We start from the raw sequence: 18,904 nt of genomic DNA, 5'->3' as shown, positions 1-18,904 counted from the left end.
TATATGGTGTTAGTATTAATTGTTATATAGGCACACTGGGAGTGCTAATGGTGAATCATGGTGGGGCACCTGAACCATTGTCTCTTCATTTTTCGTTCGCCTCTTTATTGCAGATTACAACGAGTGTGCCTCACTTGATGACAACGACTGTTCACTCAAGGCAAAATGTATCAACACAGAGGGTTCCTACACCTGTAGTTGCTTGGACGATTTTGTGGATATAAACCCAGCTCGGCCTGGCAGAAATTGCAGAGGTAAAACCTGGGCTCCCTAATAACTTTTACTGTATAACTATGTTTAATGGCTGTTCATTTTCATTTGCTCAGTGCATTTGTGGCTGCCTTCATATTTTCAAACTGTCTTTAGGATAGGAACATAGGAGCCATTCAATTAGATTATGGCTGATTTGTACCTCAGCTTCATTTACTCTTTCTAGTTCTCGGTCTTGTAATGCCATCACCTAATAAAAATCTGTTCATCTTAGTTTTATATTTTTTAATTGACCCCTCCCCCAAGCCTCAATAGCTTGCTGAGGAAAGAGTTCCTGATTTTCAATAACCTTTATGAAGTGCTCCCTGACATCACCCATGAACGGCACAGCTTTAACTTTATGCTCCTTGTTTTAGTTTCCTCTCCCCCCACCGATATGAAAGCAAAATACTGCAGATGCTGTAATTCTGACATAAAAACAGATAATGCTGGCAATACTCAGCTGGTCAGGCAGCTTCTGTGGAGCATCTGATGAAAGGCTATTGATCTGAAACATTAACCCTGTTTTCTCTCACCACAGATGTTGCCTGAGCTGCTTGATATCATCCAAATTTTCTGTTTTTATTTTGCGGCTAAGCTGATCTTGTGCTCATCTGACATTTGTACACGTGTACGTTCCACAAAGGGTGAGGAAACCAGGGTTGATTCCACCTCCTTGTTAACAGGACCACTGAGGCCAACTGAGATGTCTCTGAACTGAGAACAGCACCGTGAACACAGGCAGCCTCTCTGGTATTCAGAAATTACAGGACCCTGTCCCCTCTCCACCTTCCTTGCTTAAGAACAAATCAGTTCTGTTAGCCAACATCTTAAACGATCACTGAAAACCTTCCAACTTTCCTTGCTGCTCATCTCTTTCCGATGCATCATTTGTCTTGATATCATGCTGTGTCGAATCAGTAATGATACAGTGTTTGTCCAATATTTTAATGAAGTTGTAAACCCTTCATTAAAGTCAAAAATGGAGAATTACATCCCCATCCTATAGTACATTTGCGACTCATTTTGCGGGTGTGTATTCAAGAGTATCTTGGTAAAGATAAGTTAAGAGGACACGTAATATTTTTAAATGTAGTTTTACTGCATTAACCAGCTCAATCTCAAGCAAAACATTGTTCAACTTCTGGACAACATTCTGTATCTTTAGCAGTTTTACTGAAGAAAATGATGTTGATTCCAACAGTTTTTTCCCCTACTCATGATGTTAATCACACCATTGAGAAATGATCTAGTATTTCTTTTAAGTTCCCTTTGTACCTCTACCAGGAGAACTTCTGGATTTTCCACACTTGAATCTATATAAACCCCAATAAGACAGGTGGAGCACTGGCAGTAATTTTACAGGAAAATTGTTGAGGTAAGAGAGGGGACTCCGTGCAGATTCATTAGGATGCTGCCTGGCACAAGGAGATACAAATATGAAGAAAGATTTGACACATGGGGTCTGTTTAGAACAGAGAACAGAGAAAATTAAGGGATGATTTAATAGAGCCATTTTAAATTATGAAGGAGTAAGACTATGTGGATACAGACTTTTCCAGTGATTGAGAGGTCTAGACCAAGAGGGCATAACTATAAGATTAAATAGAAGAGATTCAATACCGAGACCAGGAGTTTCTTTTATAGACAGTGTGTGTGAAATGCAATATCAAAGTTTAGTGATCAAAACAGAGACCTTTACATAGATGCTGGATAGGTGGTTGATGGAAAGGAGGGATAAAAGGCTGTAGGAGCAAGGTGGGCACCTATGCTTGTGTGGGGGAATAAGCACTGAAAAGGTCAGCCTGCTTCTACGTAATTCAACTAAATGTGAAGCTGTCAGAAGAGCGATGTATTTCAGCTAAACTTTCTTGGTCTCCTATGTCAACTTCCAACACTTCAGAACCTATGGTGGCCAGCCCAACAACTGTGGAAGCAGCTTCCCAATCGATCACAATAAGCTGTAAGCTTCATGAGATCTCAGTCATAATGGAACGATCATTCCTGGAAGAGAAGAAGATACCAGCATCTTCTCTGTACCTGGGGAACTCTCAGTGCAATGGGAGCATTGGTAATTTGACCCATGTTGCCCTCAAGGTTGGCTGGACTGAGTGTGGAACTCAAATATCAAATGTAAGTCCCATAGATATTCAACTATTAAAAGATCTATTTTTTTTAATTTAAGTGCTGTTTGAAATATGACTTTCAGAGTAAACAACAACCTGCCTTGAAGTTTGAGTGGGGTATCATTGCAATTGGCTTTGGCATTCTCAATCTAACAAAGGAAAAGATATAAGAACATATGAACTAGGAGCAGGAGTAGGCAATTCAGCCCCTTGAGCCTGCCCCGCCTTTCAATACGATCATGGCTGATCTCATTTCGGCCTCAACTCCAATTTCCCGCCCTCTCCCCATAACCTTTCAACCTGTTGCTAATTAAAAATCTGTCCATCTTCTCCTTAAATTTATTCAGCGTCCCGGCATCCACTGCACTTTGAGGTAGTGAATTCCACAGATTCACGACCCTTTGAGAAAAGTAATTCGTCCTCACCTCTGATTTAAATCTACCACTGCTTAGCCTAAAACTATGGCCTGTCATTCTAGAATGCCCCACAAGGGGAAACATCCGCTCCACGTCTACTTTGTCTATCCCCTTTAGCATTTTATATACCTCAATTAGATCTCCTCTCATCCTTCTAAACTCTAGCGAGTATAAGCCTAAACTGGTCAATCTCTCCTCATAAGACAAGCCCTGCATCTCTGGAATCAATCTAGTGAACCTCCTCTGAACCGCCTCCAATGCAATGACACATCCTTCCTCAAGAAGGGGACCAAAACTGTGCTCAGTACTCCAGGTGCTCCAGGTAAATCCAAAATTTCTGTTATCCCAATACACCTGCTGCTTCAGCAATGGACTCAGTTCCCTCTGTGGTTGTCAGCCTTCAGCAAGGGCTGCTCTCATGCATAGAAAATCTCCACTTGGGCAAGTCTTTGGAAAGCATTGTTGTCACTGGACTGTGTCTCAGCAGGCATTGCTGCCAATAGGAGTGAATAATAAAAGCTAAAAGCAGATTGTTGCTGGCCTGAGATATCTGGCAAATGGAATATGCTTTTCTCTATTATTATTCTGACCCCAGAACTGAGAGGCCTTGCCAGTAACCTCCTCCAACTCTGCAGCCCTCTGAGATCTCTGCATTACTCCAATTCTGGCCTCTTGGCCGATTTTATGCAGTTCGCTATTGACATACAGCTGTCTAGAGCCAAAGCTCTGGAAATCCCTCCCTAATGTTTTTCCCCTCTCCACTTCCTTCCTTTAGGACTCATGAAAACCCGCTTCTTTGAACATGCTTTTGTCAACTTTGTGGGCTTGGTGTCAAATTCTACACTTTGGGATGTTTTACTAGGTTAAAAGTTCTAAATAAATGCAAGTTATTGTTGTATAGATTGACAGCTGCTTGATAGTGATGTTTATTCATTCCAGAATGCAACGCACACAGTCGTGATAACAACACTTCGTAACATCCCTTCCTCCAGTGCTGTCCCTACTAGTGCTAACCTCAAAGTTCCTGTAAATTGTACATTTGACAACAGCCTCTTGCTCACTGCTGGCTACACTCCAAATAGGTAAGGTGTCCTGTTTCATTGAGGTTAGAGAGACTCAGAGCTAAGCTAAGCCAGTATATTAGTCTGTGTGTTGTGAGACTGAAGTAGTATCAGACACCAAACTCTAATGCCGCATCTTTATATTCACGCTAAATCTTTTTGTTAACTTTGGGAGGTGAAGGATAATGTAGACATGGGGGAAATATTAGTTAAATTCAGAGACTGATACAGATAGGGTCATGGAGAACTTCAAAGTATTCTGGTTTTATGAGGAGATCCTAGATAAATTACATCGGATTTACAGCACAGCAACAAGTCATTCAGCCTTACAGGTTTGTGCTGGTGTGTTTGCTTCACATGAGCCTCCTTCCCTCTTGCCTGATCTCACCCTGTCTGCCTAAAGAGCTGACTTTTCCTCAAGGATTCATTCACTGCTATAGGACCGTCTGGATGGGACTTTTATCTACTACCTTCCAGACTCCATGACCCTAAAACATTTTCATGGATCAGGGCTCACTGGTTATGCTGAGTGAGATTCCTAACATCCAGAACGAGCCTGCCACTACTGCCAAGGGAATAAGGCAAGGCCAATGAAGGATAAGCGATTGATAGCAGAAAAATAGGGGCAGTGCCCTTTACTAGAGGTTGGAAGGGCTTTTGATGTGTTTTTGGCTGGTGCCCAGGATCCCCCTTTTGGTTGCCTAGGAACGAGGCTGGGATTTCAGGTGTCTTCCTAGTTTTGAGATTTACATATGGTGGGGTGGTTGGTGGTGAAAGGAGTGTGTGTGGTGGGTGCTGGCTGGGGTTCGGGAGGAAGAATCTCAATAATGATACCAAGGTTGGGGACATGGAGATAGGTCTGTTATTTCCCTCCATTTTCCACCTCAACAACATTAGATTTTAGGTAGTAAATTGTGGAGGGAGATCCAACCCAATTTCTTCAATAGATTTTGTTTTTGAAATTTGAAACAAACTTAATGGTTGCAACTCAGCAGTCAAGTAATTTCTTTATATCCACTACTCTTTGCTCTTTCTGTTAATGTTTGTACTGATGACTATTATAGGGCGCTTAATGTGATTCACATTGGAAATATTTTTGCTTCCCCCACAGTGAGTGGCCACCTTTTAATTTCAAACCTCAAATTCCTCTCCTCACTCTCAGGAATGCATGTTGTCACTTTTATATCTCAATGCCTTAGGAGTCACAGCTGCCCAAAATACACCTGCGTGCACTTGCATGATAACTTTCAGCCTGCATCTTGCTCTTGCTTTCGTACTGATACGCTGTCCAATCTGCAGTGCTTGGTATGTGTTTGATGTTACAAAGCTATAAGACTGGAATGAATCCAGTAGATCTATTCACCTCATCTGTGCTCATCCAATGCTGAAAATCCCTACAGCCCCTCTTGTCTCAACATCCAACTACATTTTACATGTCTCCAGGTGTCCCTTTCCAGTACCCTGGCCAGACCTCCATTCCACATGTTAGTCACTCTTTTCACTGATTTACATCCAAATTACACTCCAGAAATAGCATGGACCAACTAGTCCATGTTGGGGGGCTTATACTCCACACGAGCATTGACTTTTGCCTGCTCGGCTCCCATACCCATTCACTTCCCCATTTCTTCGACCACCTATTGAATATATATTGAGCATATTCTTAAACAGTCTCTACTTCAATCACAAACTCTGCAAGTGTATTCCACAGCTTCACAACCATTGTGGAAAAAGACCCTTCCCCTGCTCTCTGTCCTATGAAAGTAATCATACAAATCTACAAATGTAAAGTAGCAATCTCTTACTGTTAATCTTATATCATTGTCCCCTCATTCTAGACCCTTCTAGAAACAGCCTGTATCTATCTACCATGGTGCATTTATTCACTGTAGTGAATTCTTCCCATCCCCACTGCCTCATCGACTTTATAACAGCTGCCCCACAGTGATAATACGTTGGGGTTGCCCTTAACCCCAAGGTGAGATTGGGACTTCCATCCCTCAGGCACAGGAAGACCCATCTTTGAGAGCTGTTGGCCAGCAGCTGTGTAGACTCAATAGCGCCAGAACACAAAGATAAAAGCAAAAAACTGCGAATGCTGGAAATCCAAAACAAAAATAAAAATACCTGGAAAAACTCAGCAGGTCTGACAGCATCTGCGGAGAGGAACACAGTTAACTTTTCAAGTCCATATGACTCTTCAACAGAACTAAGGAAAAATAGAAAAGAGGTGAAATATAAGCTGGTTTATGGGGTGGGTGGAACAGGTAGAGCTGGATAGAGTGCCAGTAATAGGTGAGATTGCCAAAAGATGTCATAGACAAAAGGACAAAGAGGTGTTGAAGGGGTGATATTATCTAAGGAATATGCTAATAGGTGACATTAAGGGTAGAAAGCAGGACGAGCAAGGTACAGATAGTACTAGTGGGGGGTGGGGTGGGGGGAAGGGATCGAAATGGGCTAAAAGATAGAGATAAAACAATGGATTGAAATACATTTTAAAATAATGGAAATGGGTGGGAAAAGAAAAATCTATATAAATTATTGGAAAAAAGGGGGATCGGAAAGGGGGTGGGGATGGAGGAGAGAGTTCATGATCTAAAATTGTTGAACTCAATATTCAGTCCGGAAGGCTGTAAAGTGCCTAGTCGGAAGACGAGGTGCTGTTCCTCCAGTTTGCATTGAGATTCACTGGAACAATGCAGCAGGCCAAGGACGGACATGTGGGCATAAGAGCAAGGTGGAGTATTGAAATGGCAAGCGACAAGGAGGTCTGGGTCATGCTTGCAGACAGACCGGACACAGTTGTGGCTGCTGCTGGGACTACAAGGCATTCCAAGAAGAAGGAAGATGGATACCTGAGTTCAAAATAAACCCGGGGATTTTGGTTGGGGAGAGATCGGAGACAGGGTGGAGGGTGGATAGTTGGGTTTTAGAGGCCAAATGGGAGGCACAAGAGGGGGAATGTCTTGGAGGCAGCCCCCAGTGGGCACAGGGAACCCCACCCAAAGGAGGCACCACCCATCCTTCCTGCCTTTTAGCACAAATTGTTAAAGTTGCGGGTTGGCCACTTTCCTTCTGTCTTCCCCTACCTAATGTATTATGGTGGTGGAGGTGGAACGAGGTCCTGAAAAGTGGCTTTTAATTGGTCACTTAAGAGTCTTAATAGACCGAAGGGTGGGTGGGCTGCCTGATGCCTTAATCACTCGCCATAATATGGGGGAGAGATCGAGGATGGGTGGAAGGCGGTGAGCTGACTACCTGTGTTATTTTACGTGACCTCCCCTGTCCCGGCACGGGGGCCATAACGCTCCCTCCATAACTTTAAACATCTCAGTTAAAGCGCTTGTAGAAAATCTTCCTGAATTAGGGCCAAGTTTGCCTTTTGCTAGTTTGAACCAGTACCTCCTTGTCCTACTGGCTCTTTGTATCCTCTACATTGGAGAGACCAAACACAGACTGTGTGACCGCTTTGTGGAACACCTTCGATCTGTCCACAAGCATGACCCAGACATTCCAGTTGCTTGCCATTTCAATACATTATCCTGTTCTCATGCCTGCGTGTCTGTCCTTGGCCTGCTGCAATGTTCCAGTGAAGCCCAATGTAAGCTGCAGGAACAGCACCTCATCTTCCGATTAGGCACTTTACAGCCTTCCAAACTTAACATTGAGTTCAACAACTTCAGACCATGAACTCTCTCCTCTATCTTCATCCTTTTTTCAATCCCTTTTTTCAAAATTCTTTATTTTTTATCCGCTTATTCTTATTTATTTCCATTTTTATTCATTCATTCATTGTTTTATCCCCCCCTTTTTATCCCATTTTCTATCCTTTTCCTCACCACTGTCCCCTCCTCCCACCCCACTCCCAAAAGGGCCATCTGTTCCTTGTTCATGTAGTGCTTTCACACAGTGCTTACCCTTGTTCTGCCATTATCACGTTCTGCTTTCTTACCTTCATGCCACTATCAACACCTTTTTCAGCCCTTATCGCTACCATTAACACTTCCTTTGTCCTTTTGTTCATGACACCTTTGTCAATCTCCCCTTTGTCCCCATCTATTGTTGGCTTTCTATCCAGCTCCACCTGCTCCACCTCCCTTAAGCAGTGTAAATTTAATCACGTTTCTACTTCTCTTTAGTCCTGAAAAAGGGTCACGTGGTCTTGAAACATGCTGACCTTCTGAGTTTTTCCAGCATTTTCTATTTTTGTTTCTTTACTTCCTTTCCTTGCCTCTACAAAATATGAGCATTTACTGATAAAATTTCAGCCTATGCAGCTGGACTTCAGATTCTAAGTCAACTGTTTTGTTTCAAGGATGAATGGAATCAGCCTGGAAGGAATAGAAAACTATGTGGCCAGCATTGAGACAATCAGTGCAAGCTATACACAATCAGAAGATCCCGTTTTAACTCCTGAAGATGATGTGTCTGTTCAGGTATCAATTGATACATCGGATAGCAGAGCCAGGCTGATCCTTGCAGAGTGCTGGGCAACCCCAAGCAAGAATTCAACCAGCAACACTTCGCACTCTATAATCAAAACTGGGTAAGAGATGGATGACCAAGGCTACATGAAGGATGAAGAGTGATGTCAATCTGGGGCTCAAATTCATCCATGAAGCCTTGTTTTGCCCTTCCCCATAAAAACTGTGCTTTTTGTTCATATACCCTCCTTTGGGTTGATTTGTTTGATTTTTATGAAAATTACGTTTTTAATGGGATTTTTTTTTCATTTTAAAAAAATATTCCATGGGTTGTGGGCATTACTGGCAAGGCCAGCATTTATTGCCCATCCCTAATTGTCCTTGAGAACTGAGCAGCTTGCCAGGCCATTTCAGAGGGAACTTAAGAGTCAAACACATTGCTGTGGGTCTGGAGTCACATGTAGGCCAGACCAGGTAAGGGACAGCAGATTTCCTTACCTAAAGGACATTAGTGAACCGGATGGGTTTTTACAACAATCAATAAAGGTTTCATGGTTATCATTAGACTTTTTAATTCCAGATTTTTTATTGGATTCAAATTTCACCACCTGCCATGGTGGGATTTGAACCCTGGGCCCCAAAGCATTACGCTGGGTCTCTGGATCACTATGCCACTGCATCCTCCCAATGATTTTATCTCCTTCCCATTTCCACCTCCACCTTTCAGTCTCCCCTGGCCTGAAGGGATTGACTTTCACTGGTTAGAGGTGAATGGGCAAACAGCTGCCCTCCAGTACATTGGTCAAGTGGCCGCTCCCCATATTCGTGCAGGTAGTGTGGTACCTTGTTCTAGCATGGGGAAGGAGGGAACATCAGAGCTAAACCACATCCCTTCATCACCAAATGTCTGCATAAGCCCACAGTTCAGCTGGAGATACAGGGATGAGGAGTGGGAACTCTATCTCATTTCTCTTCCCTCTGGCCTAGCCTATGCTGCCACTGTGACAGTCAACTCAGCAATGCCCAGGGTTTGGACTTGTGACTTCCCTGGTCTATGTGACTCAGGTCTACAATGGGCAGTGAGCTCTTAAGATCCCACTTCCTCCTTTTACCATCGCAGGACTTGAGCCTTTGGATGAATAAATGAGGTTAGTAATAAAACATACATTGATGAGGTGAGTTGGAGTAATTCATTGCGAAGAATAGGTCCCACGTCAAAGACTTTTGGTTTGTAAATGTTAACCGCTGATCTCTTTACCTTTTTCAGATGTCCAGTTCCAGGGTCACAGACAAGAATATCTGAGAATGGAAACTCCACAAAGGCCAATTTTTCTGTGAAAGTGTTTTCATTCATTAACATGTCTATTGTCTACATACATTGTCAGGCTCGAGTCTGCTTGGAAGTCAACAGGGCCTCATGCCAACCGGTAGGTCCAGTAACTTGACTCTGAATCATGGTTGCTAAGTATCTTTTGTCTTCTTGGGTCACTTCATTGTATCCCATGAGGCTCTGCAAGCCGTGAATGTACAAGCAGAATAAAAGCCACAGAAGGAATACACAAAACCCTAGTTTCCTCTGCCTCCCAGTTAGGTTACAAGCTAATCGTTTAAGTTTGCTCCATTTCAAAGGTGAACTGGGACTTTGTGGACACAGGTCGGTTAGCCTGAGCTTGCTTTATCCCAGTTGTTTCTGACCCCTCTGATCTCAAACTAAAAGATTGAACCTTTTCTTGTTCACAAAATCTTCCTTTGGACATCAAAATAAAAGGTATTTGGATGCTTTGCTGTCTTCCATTTTTTTTTAACCATGTTGAAGATGTCAGGCTTGGCTCGGTAGCATTTCTTGTCTCCAAGCCAAAGTGTTCAAGCCCTGCTCTGGGTATTTGAGCATCAAATCTAGACTGACACTCCAGTGCAATACTGAAGGGGAGCTGCACTGTCAAAGGTGCTGTTATTTGAATGAAATGTTAAACTGAGGCCTTGTTTACTATCTTGGTTGGATATAAAGACCCCAGCACACTATTTGAAGAAGAATAGGGAAGTTCTCTATGTCCTGATCAATAGTTATCTCTCAGACAACATCTCTATCTGGCCAATTATTTCATAACTGTTTATGAGGCCTTGCTGTGTGAAAATTGGCTGCTACAGAGTAGTTCTTTGCGGAATGTAAGTCACTGGCAAGGCCAGCATTTATTGACCATCCCTAACAGCACTTAACTGAGTGGCTTGCTAGGCTATTTCAGAGGGCAATTACAAGTCAACTGCAGGTTGTTGATTTGGAGTCACATATAGGCCAGATCAGGTAAGGGCAGCTGATTTCTTTCCCTAGAGGGGATCAGTGAACCAGATGCATTTGACAACAATCTGATCGTTATATGGTCAGCATTGCTGATACTAAAACTTTTTAATTCCAGAGTTATTTATTAACAGAATTTAAATGCCACAGCTACCATAGCAAGATTTCAACACGTGTCAAGTAATTAATTCAAGCCTTTGGATTAGTAGTCCAGTAACATTACCACTGTGCTACCATTCCCTTGTGTGTACTTCCAAAGATAAACTGTGAATGGCTTTGGAGTTTGAAAAATGCAATATAAATACAGTTCTTTCTTCATGTGGAGATCCTCACACTGTAGTGTTGGCTCTACTCTACTTTAAAGGGAAAATCAGAAGTAATTTCTTTGCCCAAAGAGCGGTGAGAATGTGGAACTCATTAGCACAGGAAACAGTTGAAGCGAATGGTGTAGATACATTTAAGGAGAAGCTAGACAAGCCTATGAGGGAGAAGGGAATAAATGGTGGAATTAGAGGAGAAAAGATGGGAGGACGCTTGACTGGAGCATCAGCACCAGCATGGACTGGTTGGGCTGACTGGCCTGCTTCTGTGCCATATATCCTATGTAATCCTATTTGCTCAGGACATTAACACTTCCCTGCTTGCATGGCACATGTTGGACAGAGAGAGAGACAGGAAAAGAAATATGAGTCTGTCTTTGTTTAAATGTAGAGATTCTCTGGCTTTCTTATCTGCTAAAAATCAACTGCTGACTGGGAATTTAGCCAGATGGGACAGAACGCCCATCTAGACGTGTGTCCCAATGTGTCATTAGGAAATATCAACCCAGCTACGATGAAGGAACAACAATAATGCCCGAGTTGGTTTGCTGTGTGACTTGGAGGGGAGTGTGGGTGCATCTGCTGCACTTGTCCTTCTAGGTGGCAGAAATTGTAGGTTTGGAAGGTGCCATCAAAGAAGCCTTGATGTTATACTGCAGTTTGTACAGTCCACATCAGGTCTGCAATCGGGAGGTTTATATAATTGACTTTGGCATCTGAAATGTATTTACACTGAGAGGGAGTGGAAATGTAAATAACTTTTTCACACTCACAATTAACTTAACTCCTTGAAAATGAAGAAAATCTGCATGAATAGTTAAAGGCTAGCAGCAGCTTAAATCCTGGTGAATGACTGCTTCCCTTCCCTGAAATAGCAGGTCACAATAGGAATTGGCTGGCACAATGAGTTAGCACATGGCTTTAAATTTTCCCTGCAGAAACAACAATCTCATCGCCGTTCAGTGCGGCTCCAGGCCTAAGGCACCAAACTGCCTCGATGGAAATTGTTATGAATGGGTAGGTTGAACTGCTGAGCTGCAGCCTGGAAGTGCAACATACAGGATATGCCTAACAAAGGATAAACAGAGGGAACATTGCCCTGTTGCAGCCTGAACATACCTGACCTGGCACTAAAACGCCTGGAGCGGAGAATGTGTTTGTTATAATGAGGCATTTTAATAGCACGTTATTATGACAAGTTTGAAATCTAGCTCTCCTGGTTGCTTTGTGCTATTTTAGGACTGCAGTGATAATTGTCACAGCCCAGTGGTTCTGCTGTTCCAGAACTTTCTGGAACGCTGCCACGGGAGCTCATCCTGGCGTGACTGATGGATTATTTTTCCTCGCCCAAAGAGCTTGGGTCCCACAAGTTGCTGGAATAGAATTGAAAAGAGGGCTAAGCCCGTATCGAACCTTGGTTATAGACCACACACAACGCACTGCGGGCAGTCCCGGACTCCATATCACACAGAGGCACTGGAGAGGGGGCAGAGAAGACTTACAGAGGTGGTACAAGGAATGAGCGGATATACATTTCAGGAAAGGATTGACAGGCTGGCTCTTTTACCCTCCTGAGAAAGGAAGGCTGGGGGCTGATCTAATAAAAGGCCTTTAAAATCATGAAAGGTTTTAACAAACTGGATATGGAGAGAATGTTTCCTCTTGTGCGGATGAGCAGAACTAGAGGCCATAAGTATAAGGTAATTACCAAGAAATCCAACAGGGGGTTCAGAAGAAACTTCTTTACCTAAGGAGTGGTTAGAATGTGGAGCTCGCTACCACAGGGAGTGGCTGAAACGGATGGGATGCATTTTTTAATTTATTCATGGGATGGGCTTTGCTGGCTGGGCCAGGATCTATTGCCCATCCCTAGTTGCCCTTGAGAAGGTGGTGGTGACCTGCCTTCTTGAACCGCTGCAGTCCATGTGGTGTAGGTAAACCCACAGTGCTGTTAGGAAGAGAGATCCAGGATTTTGACCCAGCGACAGTGAAGGAACAGTGATATAGTTCCAAGTCAGGATGGTGAATGACCTGGAGGGGAACTTCCAGGTGGTGGTGTTCCCATCTATCTGCTGCCCTTGTCCTTCTAGATGGTAGTGGTCATGAGTTTGGAAGGTGCTGTCTAAGGAGCCTTGGAGAATTCCCCTGCAGTGCATCTTGTAGATGGAGCACACTGCTGCTACTGCGCATCAGTGGTGGAGGGAGTGAATGTTTGTAGATGGAGTGCCAATCAAGAGGGCTGCTTTATCCTGGATGGTGTCAAGTTTCTTGAGTATTGTGGGAGCTGCACTCATCCAGGCAGGTGGGGAGTATTCCATCACACTTCTGACTTGTTCCTTGTAGATGATGGACAGGCTTTGGGAGTCAGGAGGTGAGTTACTTGTTGCACGATTCCTAGCCTCTGACATGCTCTGTAGCCACAGTATTTATATAGCTAGTCCCGTTCAGTTTCTGGTCAATGGTAACCCCCAGGATGTTGATAGTGGAGGATTTAGTGATGGTAATGCCATTGAACATCAAGGGGTGATGGTTGGATTCTCTCTTGTTGTAGATGGTCATTGCCTGGTACTTGTGTGGCGCGAATGTTACTTTCCACTTGTTAGCCCAAGCCTGGATATTGTCCAGGTCTTGCTGTATTTGGACATGGACTACTTCAGCATCTGAAGAGCCACGAATGGTGCTGAACATTGTGCAATCATCAGCAAACATCCCAACTTCTGACCTTATGATGGAAGGAAGGTCATTGATGAAGCAGCTGAAGATGGTTGGGCCGAGGACTCTACTCTGAGGAACTCCTGCAGTGTGGTCCTGACTGACCTCCACAATCACAATCATCTTCCTTTGTTCTAGGTATGACTCCAACATGTGGACAGTTTTCCCCCTGATTCCCATTGACACCAGTTTTGCTAGGGCTCCTTGATGCCACACTTGGTCAAATGCTGCCTTGATGTCAAGGGCAGTCACTCTCACCTCACCTCGGGAGTTCAGTTCTTTTGTCCATGTTTGAACCAAGGCTGCAATGAGGTCAGGAGCTGAGTGGCCCTGGTGGAATCCAAACCGGGCATCAATGAGCAGGTTATTTAAGGGGAAGCTGGACAAGCAGATGAGGGAGAAGTGGATGGTTACAATGGTAGATTTACATCAGGAAAAATGGGAGGAGGCTCGAGTGGCGCATAAACGCCGGCATGGGCTTCTTGGGTTGAATGGCCTGTTTCTGTGCTATGTAATTCTATGAAGTCAAAATTGATAATGGTACCTGGTATCTTGGTGAACAACAGGGTCAGCAGTCTATCTCCTGAAGTAATGAGAGTAAAAGATTGGAAAAGGACCAGTGGAATGATAGAGAAGGAAATGGAATGACTTAAAATCAAAACGTGTTCAGCAAGTGAAGGAAGTGAAGACTGGATTAAGATAGAAAAAAAAAGGCAAAAGGGAAAAGTAGGGGAAAAAAATGACAGCTGCGAAATGCCATATGTAGCACCCTTTTTATTGGTGACCGTAATGGTCAAAAATACTGTCCGGATGCGCGTTCATACTTTCAGTGCGAGTTGTACCGGATGCCATTTTGGTGAGGGCGTGGCCTGTGCGTAGTGAATAATTGCTGGAATATTCAGAGTAGACACATCGTGACATCAATCAGGTGTGAAGCAGATTTGATGGCAGTGCTGCCGTGGGAGCTCATCACTCAAGCTAGTGTCCTGTCATAACCTAACATAGCTCAAAATGTATTCAGCAGCAAGAAAGCCCCATCAACTACTCTCAGGTTTATTGATGACTGAATTCCACTGGCTGTTGCTTCAATTGTATAACAGGTGCTTTCTAGAGCTATTTATAATTGCTAAAGTTTACAGGGAGTGGTGCGGTGAAGTGATGTTGAAAGATTTGGTGTTGACATCAAGAAATCTGCAAAAACAAGTTGCCTCAAGACCTGGGTGCACTACGAGATATTGCTCCTAGAACACAGCATGAGCTGGGGATTGAGAACCAGGCAGCAAAGCTGCTGGAGGAGAAAGGAGCAGAAGGGGAAGGCCCCTTAGCAGGAGGCTGTATCCAGCCAGTCTGTTCCAACCTGATCCTTAGTAAGACCATAAGACCATGGACGTAGGAGCAGAAGTAAGCCATTCAGCCCATCAAATCTGCTCCACCATTCAATGAGATCATGGCTGATTTGCTAACCCTCAACTCCACTTTCCTGCCTTTTCCCCATAACCCTTGATTCCCTTACTGATTAAAAACCTGTCTATCTCACCCTTGATTATACTTAATGACCCAGCCTCTACAGCCCTCTGCGGTAAAGAATTCCACAGATTGACTACCCTCTGGGAGAAGAAATTCCTCCACATCTCTGTCTTAAGTGGGCACCCCCTTACTCTGAGATTATGCCTGCTGGTCTTAGACTCTCCCACAAGGGGAAACAACCTCTTAGCATCTACCCTGTCAAGCCCCCTAAGAATCTTATACCGTTCAATAAGGTTGCTTCTCGTTATTTTGAACTCCAGTGAGTACAGGTCCAAGGGGCAATGTCAGACGTCTACGGCATCAGCAAGAATTTGCCCTGGAATTTGCCAGCTGTTGGAGAGCAAGGATTGCATTGCCAGTGGCTCGGAAGGTGATGAGGCCGTGAACTTTGTCGGGTTCCTTCCAGGCTGAAACTGGGGATATTTGTGACATCTTGCAAGTTTGTTGTTCAGTGTTGCTTCAGGGAGATCATGGATGACCTCTACAAAGAGAGCTGAAACATTTCATTCTCTTTTGCCAGAGGAGCAGCAGGCAGAATGAGCACATGGCCTCGCAAGGACTGTAGGTTTGCCCATCTTGCAGGGCGCCATTGATTGCACACACACTGCTTTGCGGGCACTGCATGAAAACTCGAAGTGGTGCAACTGAGGATTCCACTCCCTCAAGATCTGGCTGGTGCACGACCAGAAGCAACAAATCATTCAGGCCAATACCTATTTCTTAAAAATTATTTTTTTATGGAATGTGGCCATCGCTGGCTGGGCCAGCATTTATTGCCCATCCCTAATTGCCCCTGAGAAGGGGGTGGTGTGCTGCCTTCTTGAACCGCTGCAATCCATGTGGTGTAGGTACACCCACTGTGCTGTTAGGGAGAAAGTTCCAGGATTTTGACTCAGCGACAGTGAAGGAACGGCGATATATTTCCAAGTCAGGATGGTGTGTGTCTTGGAGGGGAACATGCAGGTGGTGGTGTTCCCATGCATCTGCTGCCTTTGTCCTTCTAGATGGTAGTGGTCTCGGGTTTGAAAGATGCTGTGTAAGGAGCCTTTGTGAGTTGCTGCAGTGAATCTTGTAGATGCTAAGCACTGCTGCCACTGTGCGTTGGAGGTGGAGGAAGTGAATGTTTAAGTGGTGGATGGGGTGTCAATCAAGTGTGCTGCTTTGTCCTGCTTTGTTGAGCTTCTTGAGTGTTGTGGGAGCTGCACTCACCCAGGCAAGTGGGGAGTATTCCATCACACTCCTGACTTGTACCTTGGAGATGGTGGACAGGCTTTGGGGAGCTAGGAGGTGGATTAATTGGTATCTTGGTATCTTACCAGTATCATGGCAGCAGTCTTCATACCCATATTTTGTGGCAGCCTGCTGTGCCATCTGCATTGAGCCACCGCTACTACTGGGCAGTAAAGACCAGCCACTGACCACATGGCTGCTGACTTGGGTTGTGCAACGCAGAAGCGAGCACCGCATATACACAATGAAAGTCCTGCTGCCACACACAAAGCAGGATGGAGCAGACAGTTGGCTGAAATGATGCACCTGCTGCCGGGACTGCTCTGGAGATGCCCTGCAGCACTCCCTAGAGCCAGCTTTAAGATTTATGGTGTTTGTTATATGTTGCACAGCCTCACAATCATGAGTACGCAGCCATTGCCAGCAGCTGTCTGGCGCGGAGCTGAGGAGCGGGAGAAGTAAGAGGAAGGTGGAGGGAGGACACAACCTGGGTCAGCTGCTTCCTGGGGGACTGTCCATGCACAACTCATCGAACTGCAATTTCAGTCCCACACCTTGCCTTCGCTCTGTTACTGAGCAGCCTTGCATCTGCTTTGTTACACATCTGCTGTGAGATGTGGGTGGGAGGCTCACAGCGGTCCTAAGTGACTGAGGGTGAAGTAAAGCTATGAATGTGAGGTATGTATCCTGGTTTGTAGAGATTGTTGGTAATTGAGTAATGGGTGTGTGGCGTATTGAGCAGTGTCTGAGGTTATCGCATGGTTGAATGTGGCATTTGAAGATGCATGCACTGGCCTTGACCACCCGTGTGGGATCATTGAACGTTTTTGTGTTACTGCATCCAGGTTTTGGGGGCTGGAGGCCTGGCATTAATCTGCACAGCTGTCTGTCCCACTGCCTGTGCACAGTTTGTCTGCAGGGCCTCCTGACCCTCTGTGTATAGAACACATGTCTCCTTCTCTACATCTCCTTGAGCAAGGCCTCCAGTGCTGTAATAGAACATGTTGGGAGTCCATGCTCTTCCATGTTGTGAGCTTTTCTAGGTCAGAATCAGTTTAGGACAATTCCAGCAGCTACTCCAGCCAGAATGCACCTTCTCTTTAAGAAGTGTGGTCTGGCTTTGAGTAGCTGAGGCTAGTTATAAGTGGTGCCAGCTTGTCATGATTTTGTACTCCCTGCGTTGCAGCCACTCAACAGTTAGTGTTGACTTTATGCTAATTAACAGGTAGCACAAAGTTGGCATGCTGTCTGCATCAGAAGCAACAGGCATGGAGAATAGCAGCTTGCATGATGGCTTGGGACTGGCAGGGGGGGAGTGAAGTGGCAAAGTGGTAAGGGGGTATATGGAGTGGGGCCAGGGGCATGGAGGAGTGAAGTGTCAAAGGCCTGGCATCCTAGGTGTGGTTGGGGGGTGGTGTTGGGGGTAGTGGGAACAATCAGTCAAGATAAGAAAATGAGGGGCCTAAAGGGCAGGGCCAGTACTGTCTAAATATAGGTCCATTTCTGGGTGTTGGCTGGCAGAGTCCGTACAGGAATTTGAGATCACCTACACATTTCAGCTATCCCTGGTGAGAGTGATCTCGGACAACGTCCTTTACAATGCCTGAAGGGATAGCCAGCTGAGCCTGAAAGTTCAGCCCTTCCCCACAGAGTGGCGAGTACAACACTGGACACTAACATGAACATTTAATAAAGAGCGAACAAAAAAAACCACATTATTTCTTCCGCAATAAATGAAGTGTCCCTAACTCCCTTGTAAACATCAATGCATGTCAACCATGAGGCGTACCAGTACATTTAGCTCTCTGAATAAGCTTGTCTCGACAAATAATGATGATTCATACATGAATAAAGTGAAAGCAATGCAGTGCGAAACTCTTACAAGTGAAATTTAAATGTGAAAATGCTACCTTTGTGCTCTCAGTAAGTCTTATATTAATGGCAATGCAGTTAGGCAGGAACGTTGTGGCTGTGATGAAGACCCTCCCTGTTTGTCCAGGAGGCTCCTGTATCGCAGCCCATACCTGCTGTTTTGTCAGCCGACGGCGGGTTTTGCCACTGAAAAGTTTCCCCCACCGGCACTTCAATTTTTATAATTGTAATCACACGGGAACCAGCAAAAAACATGAGAGCAGAAGTGGCGCCCACTTCCGGTTCTGCCATCAAGGATGGCATACTGTGGTTAAAATTCCGCCCAGAGTTAGCATTACAGGTCGCTGACCTTTTACCAACCTACCTTTTTGACCAAGCTTTTGGTCACCTGTCTTAATATCTCCTTACATGACTCAGTATCAAATATTGTTTGATAACACTTTGGGCTTTGGGGTGTTTTATACTACTAAGTGATGTTTAAAGGAAAGTTGTTGCATCGCTTTCAGTGAAACTGTCCTAGGCCAGAAGGAAAGATTATTGCGCAGTGATTCATTTTTGTAACTGACCATGTTTCCATGATCCCTCTGCAGTATCTTTGCTACGTTTCCCTAGAATTTGTGGCCACTCTGGGACATGAAAGTGGATTGGGATTGCAATCGTTGCCACAT

General features: G+C 44.6%; 1 protein-coding gene across 1 annotated transcript in view; it reads left to right on the top strand.

Moving 5' to 3' along the window:
• Positions 1–18,904, top strand: part of LOC121290415 (uromodulin-like 1) — a 96,932-nt gene that overhangs the window by 65,666 nt on the left and 12,362 nt on the right. The window contains exons 27-31 of the mRNA XM_041210855.1: positions 114–254; positions 2,153–2,382; positions 3,731–3,873; positions 8,171–8,401; positions 9,547–9,706. Coding sequence (XP_041066789.1) covers positions 114–254; positions 2,153–2,382; positions 3,731–3,873; positions 8,171–8,401; positions 9,547–9,706 — 905 coding nt within the window. The remainder of the gene's footprint in view (positions 1–113; positions 255–2,152; positions 2,383–3,730; positions 3,874–8,170; positions 8,402–9,546; positions 9,707–18,904) is intronic.

The sequence above is a fragment of the Carcharodon carcharias genome, chromosome 18 (assembly GCF_017639515.1).
Source record: "Carcharodon carcharias isolate sCarCar2 chromosome 18, sCarCar2.pri, whole genome shotgun sequence".
Lineage (NCBI taxonomy): Eukaryota > Metazoa > Chordata > Chondrichthyes > Lamniformes > Lamnidae > Carcharodon > Carcharodon carcharias.
Note: the sequence above shows the minus strand (reverse complement) of the source record. Positions and strands in the feature narration are given on the sequence as shown.